The sequence below is a fragment of the Mus caroli genome, chromosome 12, assembly GCF_900094665.2.
Source record: "Mus caroli chromosome 12, CAROLI_EIJ_v1.1, whole genome shotgun sequence".
Classification (NCBI taxonomy): Eukaryota; Metazoa; Chordata; class Mammalia; order Rodentia; family Muridae; genus Mus; species Mus caroli.
The window spans coordinates 80,015,925-80,025,869 of record NC_034581.1 but is presented as its reverse complement, the minus strand read 5'-3'; the positions used below and the strand labels follow the sequence as shown (position 1 = coordinate 80,025,869).

General features: G+C 51.5%; 1 protein-coding gene across 2 annotated transcripts in view; it reads right to left on the bottom strand.

Annotated features, from left to right (window-relative positions):
- Positions 1 to 9,945, bottom strand: part of Jdp2 (Jun dimerization protein 2) — a 40,909-nt gene that overhangs the window by 2,939 nt on the left and 28,025 nt on the right. For both annotated transcript variants that reach the window (XM_021179409.2, XM_021179410.1), the window contains exon 3: positions 4,987 to 5,091. In XM_021179409.2, the coding sequence (XP_021035068.2) occupies positions 4,987 to 5,091 (105 nt within the window). The remainder of the gene's footprint in view (positions 1 to 4,986; positions 5,092 to 9,945) is intronic.

The window sequence follows — 9,945 nt, the reverse complement described above, 5'->3', positions numbered from 1 at the left end:
AAACTTTCAGGGAGAAGGAGAGACAAGGCACGCTGCCATGTGTGAAGACACAGCAGGGACCACAGTGTTCACTGCTCTCTAGGACACGGTAGGGTACAAGGCGGAAAAAGCAGGACAGAGCCACATGGCAGCCATGCTTAGAGTCTGAGTCTAGAGCAAGTTATCTTGTCAGCATAGAGGGGACGACTCCCCAGGATTGGAAGAGCCCCCACAGGGAACTTGCAATGTAAAACTGAAGGGCTAGAGAAGCTCTGGGGATCCCTCCTTATACCTCTCTCTGAGCAGAAAGAGTGGGGGGAAGGGGCTTCAAAGACAACTCAGTGAGTCTTGGGGACCATCTGGGCTTCGAGAGTGAAGGAGGCGGGTGGCAGCATGGCTACTACCTGAGAGGGGAGCTGAGCTAGACAGTGCTAAATGGAGTCTGGAAGGAGTTTGGGCTTGGGTACAGTTGAAGTTCAAGCTGGACGCGGCTAGTTGAACATAAACGTAGTGGCAGGAGCCTGTAGTTTGAGCCCTCAGAAATTGGAGACAGGAAGTTAGGTGTTCAAGACCAGCTTTGGCTACATAGTAAGCTTGAAGTCAATTTGGTCTACGTGAGACACTGGAATAACAAAATAATAACAAAACCCTTGGTGAAGAATACGACACAGTATTCAACAACGCACAGATGGACTCCAAAACACACACAGGTGATGCTTGGAGCAATTTGGCCCTGCTGTCATAGGACCACTATCCTCTTCCTATGTTGTGACTCCCTCCTGTGCTCAAGGAATTACTGGCTGGTGCTCACAGTTATTTATTGTGCAACTACAGAATCTGGGCTCAGAAGAATATTGTTAAAACATATTTATAAGAGTGGCTTGTTAGCAGGACACCCCTTTAATCCCAGCACTCAGGAGGCAGAGGCAGGTGGATCTCTTTGAGTCTGAGGCTAATCTGGTCTACAGAGAGACCAGCCAAGTTCCAGGACAAGAAGACAGAGATCCAGGACAGCCAAGGCTCCACAAAGAAACTATCTCCATAAACCCCAAAAATTCCAAAACAAACAAGCAAAAAAGAAAAAAAAAAAAAAAAAAAAAACAAAAAAAACAAAACCTGAAAACCAATGGCTTGTGGGATCTTAAAAGCTGCTTTAAATATTTTTTTTGTTTGCTTTTTAGACAGTTTTCAGTAGGTAGCCTAGGCTAGCCTCACACTTGTGATACTCCTTTTCACTAGATAGCCTTGGCTAGCCTCACACTTGTGCTAATCCGTTTCACTAGGTAGCCTAGATTAACCTCTCACCGTGATCCTCCTGCCTCAGACTCACAAGTGCTGGGGATACAGTTATGCAGAGGTTTCTAGATTTCTTTTGGGTTTTTTTAAGACAGGGTTCCTCTGTGTAACAGTTTCTAGATTTCTAGCAGCAGTGTTTGCCTAGTGAAAGAAGGAGCGACCTGGGCCTGGATCTTCCTGAACTTCACTCCCAGGGAGATGAATCTGCCTTGGTTTTTGCTTTCTGTGCTGACTTCTGGCGGATCTTTATTGCACTAGAAAAACTGAAGCCATTTGTTGGCTTAGAATAGAAATGGTGTAAGTTAAGATTTTGTCTCCTGGGGCTGAAGAGATGGCTCAGCAGTTAAGAGCACTGACTGCTCTTCCAAAGGTCCTGAATTCAATTCCTAGCAACCACATGGTGGCTCACAACCATCTGTAATGGGATCTGATGCCCTCTGTCGGTGTGTCTGAAGACATTGACAGTGTACTCACATACATAAAAATAAATACATAAAATCTTTAAAAAAATTTTTGTCTCCTACACTGTCATCAGCAGAGTAGAAAGACATTGCAGAGTTAGGCACTTTTCATCCTAGCTATGTGACTTTGTCCAAGTTACAGATCCCAGAGGCCTCCGTTTACACATGAATGCACACAAAATGGTTAGTCCAGGAAACTGTAAGCACTAAGATCCCCTAAAATATACTACATCATACATTTGTATCTATATTCCCCCCCCACACACACCCAGACAGGGTTTCCCTGTATAGCCCTGGCTGTCCTGGAACTTGTTCTAGAAACCAGGCTGGCCTCAAACTCACAGAGATCCACCTGCCTCTGTTTCTCAAGTGCTGGGATTAAAGGCATATGGCACCACCGGCCTGCTCTGACTTTATATTTTCAAGTGCCCTGGGGACATTGGTTCCATCAGCATTCTCTAAGGGTTGGGAAACACCTTGTGTCTGGGCTAAATTCTAGCTGTTTGCTAGCTATGCTACTGGGAGCAGCTTTCCCCATTTCTGGGAGTCTGGGCAACCTGAATACAGTTCTGGGCAGCTGAAGCCCACCCACTCACCCCCATCAGGAACCTGCCAGCAGAGGGGGGCCCTCTCACACTCCCAGGGCCAGTGAGACCATCACGGGGACAGAGCACCGTGTCTTAGGAATGTAAAATGGCCTCAGTGCCCCCAGGGCCCAGAGAACTTTGTATTAGGCACAGTGGCATGGCAGAAGAGACACTCCAGGCTGATGACCCTGACTGCAGATGGAGGCTTTGGGGTAGGCCCAAGGTCTGTGGGGTATGAACTGGTCCACCCAAAGACCCACCCAAGTTGGCCTTGACTGGTCTAAAGAGTCGAACTCTCTGGGAGGTAGTCTTTAAGTCTTAGAGTTGCATGTGAGTGTCCAGAGGTCAGGGTGTAAGCTCGGGTCAAGTCCTCAGGCACTGACAGCACAGTGGTCTGCCTTCAAACCCCACTTCTGCTTCCAAGGCCTCAGATGGGGAGGGGTGTCCAGGGAAGAGGACTGGGCTGGAGCCCACATGGTGATGCTTCCCAGACCCAAGGTCACATACTTTTCTCCACCTTGGCAGCCACATTTCCTACTGGGATAACAGAGCAAATTCAGCTGCTCTAACCTGAGGCCTGCCTCACAGTCAGGAGACTCCTCTGGCTGCTGCCCTCCTCCTCCTGAACCTTCATAGCTTCCATGACCATAGATGTTATCATAGAATGGGGTCACTCATGAACGTGGAAGGCGGCCTTAGAAACTATGCCAGGACAATGTGGACACACTAGTCTGTTTACGCTGGTCCATTTCTGACACCCAGCATGTAGGATCACTGTACAAACGAGGCTCAGGGTCTGTCTGCCCCGATGTCCTTCACATCTTTCATCTTTTACTTCTTCCCCTATTTATCTCACAAATGGAAGAATCTCTCCTCAGCAGCACTGTGTGTCCCCCACAGCACTCTGGCTTCTGAAACACACTCCTTGCTGGCTACTGGTTCTCACTTGCTATCTGTTGCCCACTAAGAGAACAGGACCCACTGACCCATAGTGCAGCGGGCCCTTGGTTACCACCTAAACAAAGAAATGGGCAAGTTCTTGCCCTGAATTTGCTAGCAGCGTTGCTTGGGCAAGCAACTTGGTCTCTTTGAACCATAGATCACTTTCTAAAATGGGAAGAATTAGTGGTACCTCATTGAAATGTTGTAATCATGTGAAATGCCCGGCACACAGTAGGCATTTAACAACTTCATCTGATACTGACATCTAGGGATGCAGTGGGTGTAGGACTGGTGTGTAGTTGGGAGCCTCTGGTGTGGCCTCTGCCAACTGGCTGACAAGCTCCAGGAAGCTGGAGTCATATGGGAAGTTTCTCCTAAGAAGCCCTGGGTGTTCAGCACAGGACACAACCCTCATCTTTAAAGCCTTTATCTTAGAGACTGCTGAACAATCTAGTCTAGTGCTGCATACCCCCTCTAAGACCTCCCAGCCTCTGGCAACTCAGTTCTGTTGATAAGCAGTGCCCGGCCCATGGCGCCCGAAGCTAAGGGTCTCCAGATGGCCCACACTGTTCACGCCTGTAGCCCAGAACAGCTCTCTGCTATGGCAGACATGACAAGAGGACACAGTCCACGGGGTCGGAGAACATCAGGCCACCCAGCCTTACCTCTTCATCTTCCACAGAAGAAGGGTGGCCACTCTTGCTGTGCCCCTCTAACAGTGTGCCTAGTGTACCCTAAACATTTCCCACACTTGTTCAGTTCATAAATGAATTAATGAATGAACCAGCTAAGGAACTGAGGGTCAGAGCGGGAATAGGGATATGGAGATCTGAGGTTAGCAGCAGACACTGACATCAGTCCTAGCCTTTAGCGGCTAGGGTTACATCGTCACCGTGCCTTCCTCCCTTGCAGAAAGGGAGCCACAAAGATCCCTATCTTCACCACCTGCTCTGGCAATGAAATGAGATCACACCCGGCACTTAGTACAGCGCCTGGCTTTGCAATGTTCATGACCGCTGCTCATCATTGCGGCTTGTAGAACAGTAATGCCCGCCTGTTAGGTTAGTACATTGCACCGCTATTACTGTTCAGTAGCAAACCAATGGCTGGGGTGGGCTGTTGCCGACTACTGGAAGACTAGTCGGCTTTCCACGGACTCCCCTTCCCTGACACCACCTTTGAGACAAAGACAGGGGCTGAGGGACAGGACCCAGGGCTAAGAGAGAGCAAGCACCCTGTTAGACATAACACAAAGTACACTGGCTGATGACGTCAGGAGACAACAGGCAGCTCCTGGAGGCTGACCTTCACATACTGGCCAGACCTCAGGTACCTGGGGGCAGCAGCCAAGAGTCAAAGGTCATGCCCAATGGGGCTAAGGGCAGACCAGTGGGGTATGCAGTGTGGATGAAGCATTGGAATAAAGGGAGTTTTTCGTGGTAGCCAGCCCAGGAGCTAAAGCCACTGCCCACAGATATGACATCGCTCCAATACTCTACTTCATTAGTAGGTACTTCAGAACACTGGTAGCTACAAGAGACCACAATGGATGGTTCCAGGTCTGGGCCACTGGGTTAATTAGTACCTGGGATCTAAGCTCAGTGGAGGAAAACATAGGTCCTTCTACCTTCTCTGGGTTGTACAGTGTCCGATCATGTCCCTGCATGTACATCAGCCCCTGCAAAGGACAAGGTGCCACACACCGCAGCTGCCCCACTCACCCTCTGCAGGAACTCCGTGCGTTCCTTCTTCTTGTTCCGGCATCTGGCTGCAGCAACTTTGTTCTTTTCCCGGCGCCTTTTCCTCCGCTCTTCTTCCTCATCTAGCTGTGAGGGCACAGAGCCACCGATTAGACACCATGGGTGGAACTGAGCCCAGCTTCTCACCTGACACATGGACAGACATGGGGACAGATCCCCCTCTCTCACCCACATCTCAGCAAACACCTGTGACTGCTGAGACAGAGAGGTCTCCTGGTCACAGGATACTCCTCAGAGCAGGTGGGCATCCTGGGGGAGGAGCCTGTGTCCCCTAAAGGCAGGGCCACCTGGCTCAGCCAGAATTTCTGGGGCTGGGAGCCAGTCCGCAAAGTGAGGCAGGCGGCTCCCTGCAAGTGGGTGGGGCAACCTGCTTTGCTCAAGCCCTCTGGGTGTGATTCTTTTCCAGGCCAGCAGCTCCCAGGCACTTCCTTTAAAAACACCTTGGGCAGAGACCCAGGTTCTCATTCTGCACCCACTTCTCCCAGACTCTTGTCACCCCACCTCTTCTGTTAGGGTTTCAAACCCTCACCACACCTTCCTACCGGTATGGCTCCTTCTCTCCGTCCCCAAAACTGCTGATCTATTTCCCCAGGCTGTCACAGTGACTCTGCCTTCTCACCTGGATGGACACATCTCTGGATCTCCTGAGACTGCAAGATAGCCTGTCTTCTCAAAGGAACTCAGGACTCATAAAGCAAGGCCCACAACACAGCAGGGGTAAAAATTCACCACCCGCCCTGCCGGGCAGTTGCTGAGTTTTCACTGTCCGTAATAACAAGAGCTGCTGCCTCCTGCTTACCTTGACAGATCCTTTCAACACACACCACTCCATTCTCCAGACCCATTCTCACCAGTCTCATGGGAAAGTGCTATCTATTACTGTCCCATTTTGCAGGCAGTAAATCTGAGGCTTAAAAGTTCACGTTATCTGTAGCCATTCATTCAACAAAGACATTTATTGCAAAGCCAGGCTGAGCTGGATTGTGAACTCAGGTTTTATAAGTTCCAACCTTTCTAAAAAAAAAAATTTTTTTTTTGGAGGCAGGGTCTCAAGTAGCCAAGACTGTTCTCCAACTCATTATGTAGTGAAAGATGACCTTGAGTTTATAAGCATCCTCCCCCACTTCCCGAGTGCTAAGATTATAACTGTAGACTATCACACTCAATTTATTAATTGAATCTAGGGCCTGATGCTAGACAGGCTCTTTGCCAACTGAGCCACATTCTTTCAGGATTTTCTGTTGGGGTGCCTTGGGCTGTCCTTGCCAACCAGGGAAATCTGGAGTCCTCGGAAGGCCAGCTGGGCTGGGGACAGCTCCAAGTCAGAGGCCACGAGCTGGGATGTTGCACTGGGCTTGCCAATTCTGTCACTTCTTGAGTGGGGTAAGGTTAAGGGGTGACTCTGGCAATCCACAGCCTGTGACAAAGTCTCAGTCCAAAGGGACACCAGCCAGGAAAGTCAGCATCCTCTCTCCGTGCACTTCTGGCATGGTCAGGAGCCCAGGACCCACACCAGCACCCTGGCCTTTGATTTTGGCAGCGCAGCCTCCTTCCTCCTGCCACACCACCTTAAGACTCCTCCTTAAGCCACACTGGCTCTCTGGGAGGCTGCTGGAGAGGTGCCTCATCGATGCCTCCACACCCGACACCTCCCATGCCCGAGCCTCCTTTGAAACCGAACCAGAAGTGGCAGCTCCTCTGGCTGACCCGCATCTGGGATACAGAAACCTGGCTGACATTGATTCCGCCCGACCTCGGCCTCACCCCAGAGCAGGCCGAGGTAACCGTGACATCAGGCAAAGGGAAGGAACCGGAGGAAGTGGCTGGCAGCGCAATCTCCCCTCTGCCAAGAGGCTCTGCCCACAAACTGCCATGGTGATGGGTGCAGCCTACCCCTGCCGGGCCTTACTCTAAGCAGCCCAGTGAGACACAGCCCCTGTCCCCCAATCCCGGTTCTTACCAGGCAACGCCTGCACAAGGCCCTGGCCCAGAGGGCTGGGAGTAACACATTCAGGGGCTGTGGCTGCAGTTTAACAAGTCACCCAGGCCAGTTTGACACCCAGTTCACTGAACTGTTCCATCCGCCCTCGGAGCCCATCAAACCCTTCCTTCAATACTTTTTAGTCTGGAGGCCACATCCTCCTCCACCCCAGCCAAGAAGACGTTCCTTTCCTACTTGGTAAACTGCTTCTCATCCTTCAAGAGTCAATGTCACCTCCTCTAGGAAGGCCCCTCTGGTGTCCCTGACAGAATCCCCTGAGCTACTACAGAATTCCACCCCTTCCCTGCTAGGCTGGAGGATGGATAGCTAAGTCATGGAATACCAGACTGTAGAGAACTGCAAGGCCGGATGGATGCCACCTATACAGAGATGTCGGCAGCTGCACTGGCATCTATGGGACCTCTGCCCTGCACTCAGGAAACCCGTTCCACCAGGATGCCTCTTGTCTGTCTAGAGGGAGCTGGAAGTCTGGAACTGTCTCCCCCAGAAACAGAGCGACTAAGGGTAGTATCTAGATTTGGGGTGCAGGGTACTAATAAACTGTGCCAGGTCTATTCAGACCCTATGAAGTTCTGGGGTGTGAATTTAGGTCTAGAGCCCCCCATTCTGCAGCTGCCACAGCAGTGCCTGCCCCCAGCCACTCCTCCACCCATGCACACCCTGAGCAACCTTTCTCATTAAATGACATCTCGCCTAGTCGAGATGTGGCCCAAGAGTTTACCACATCTTCCCCGTCAGAATGGGGGTGCATCTCCTCAATGCATCCCACCCACAACTGTTGCTTTGGAGGAGTCCAGAGGAGATATAGCTGGCAAAGCTCTTCCAGAAACGGGCCAGGGGCTCATGGGGCCTCTGCCTTCTGCACTCCACAGCCACTAGGCTTGTCACACTGTATCAGTGCCTGAAATGTCTGTGTCCCTGACTGGACAGAGACTCTACTCCTGCCCCCCACCCCACACCCATCCTCTGCCTGCTTTCCTCCAGAGCAAGCTGGGCTCCCCCTTCCCTGATACTTCCTGGGTTTGACAAAGCATCTGACCGACTGTTCTCACCACACACAGAGCAGCCATCTAAAACCAGAACCCCAAATGGGGACTGGCAGGGCTCCTTACAGACACAGCCAGAAGAGCTGGGTGTCTGAGGAGGAGGCAGCAGAAGGCATTTAGGGAATAGTGTGATGGAGTTGGGGGTTGGAAGCCTATCGTTCCTAGCCATCACCCCCAATTTCCAGAAGCCCCCAAGGGAAAGACGCCTGCATTCAGTGACAATTGCTCCTCAACTGCACCCTGCATCGGAGGGAAAGATACTTCAGGGACCTGCCACCTTTAGTGTCCTCCCTTTACCACATCCCATCTTTGTTCTCAAGTTCCTGCTGAGGAATAGGCAGGTCCCAGATCCTGCACAGCTGACGGGGACAAGGTAGGGACGGCTGATATGAGCTGTGCTGTATTGTTATTTGAAGATCCTGAGTGTGGGACACAGGAGATGTGCAGAGTCACCAACTTCCACTGTTGCCTGCAGCAGAAAGATCAGGCAGTTGAAATATACAGGAATAAAAAAAAAAGGCACAAGGGAACTGCTCAGCTGCAGGAGGAAGTCACAGGCATAGAGAAGAACTGTGGACCAAGGAGGGTGAGCAAGGTGCTCAGGGCACACACTGGAGGAGACCCACCCTGGGGTCTCGGAAAGCACACAATGGGTACCAGGGAGGGACTATGTCCTTCACTGTCATATCTAGGCCCCTCACCTGCTCACCCTGGCAGTGCCCCTGAGAGACAGTCCAGGCAGAAACAGGTACATGTAGAACGCAGAGACAAAGATGAATGAAGAGCTGGAGATAAATGGGAGACGCAGACAGACAGACCGCAGGCAGGCAGGCAGGCAGGCAGACAGAGGTGAGCAGAAGCACACAGACAGGAAAAGTATCTTGATCCTTTTGATCCCACCAGGTGGCCTGACTTCCGACTATGCTGCTTGTCTTTGGAGTTCAGGGTGGACTTGAGACTCTCTCCTTTGGCACAGAGAGTGAGTCTGATGGAGGGAGGTCTCTATCATTTGCTATTGGAGGATGCCTGTGACGTTAGGTTCCCCCCTCATGAAGTCAGGGGTTCCTAGTGATACAGGAAGACCAGAAGGTGGTCCCCAGTCATCTCAGGAAGAGGTGCCCAGCAGTAATGTCTCTAGAACCAGCCTCTCAGAGTGGCAGAACACGGACGCAGAGTCCCCTCGAACAAGCATCTGCAGAAGCAAGCAAACCGTGCCACTGGGGAGAGATGGATCGCAAGAACTGGCTTTTAAAATTCCCTCTTCCAACCTACTACTCGGCTAAATGGACTCCTAACAGCTCATCATTATACTAGTGTTATGAGTCTCTCAGCCCTCATCTGAAAAGATCCTATGTGCGGCAGATGACGACTAACAAAGCCCACAGTGGGTCTGCACGTGGAGAGCTCAGTCCCAGATGGGATGTCTACTCCCCGTCCTCCCTCCCATCCTCTCTTCCATCCTCCCTCCCAGGCTCCTGGATCACGGTGCAAGAGGGTGAAACGTGTGGAAGAGCCAGAGGTGGAGCATGACTGCGGCAAAGCCGTTCTCAGGACACATCTGAGTATCTGTGCATAGAAACTCACAACAGTCATGACAGCACAGGCCAGCTCAAGACAGACAAAACGCCAGCTCGGAGACAGGAGGTGGGTATCACGTCCCACCCTAGTGCAGGCGCTATGAGCCACTGATGGCTGTTCAGAAAAGCAGGGTCAGCATACCTCAAGGATGCAGCCCATGAGAGGCCACCGTTGCTGCAGTAGATAGCCCTGCACCCTTCCTTACACATCCCAGCGGCCCTGAGTGCACTCAGTTGGTAAACAGTAAACACTGAGGCTGGGAAGAAATCACTGTGGGGGCTGGGAGAGGAACTA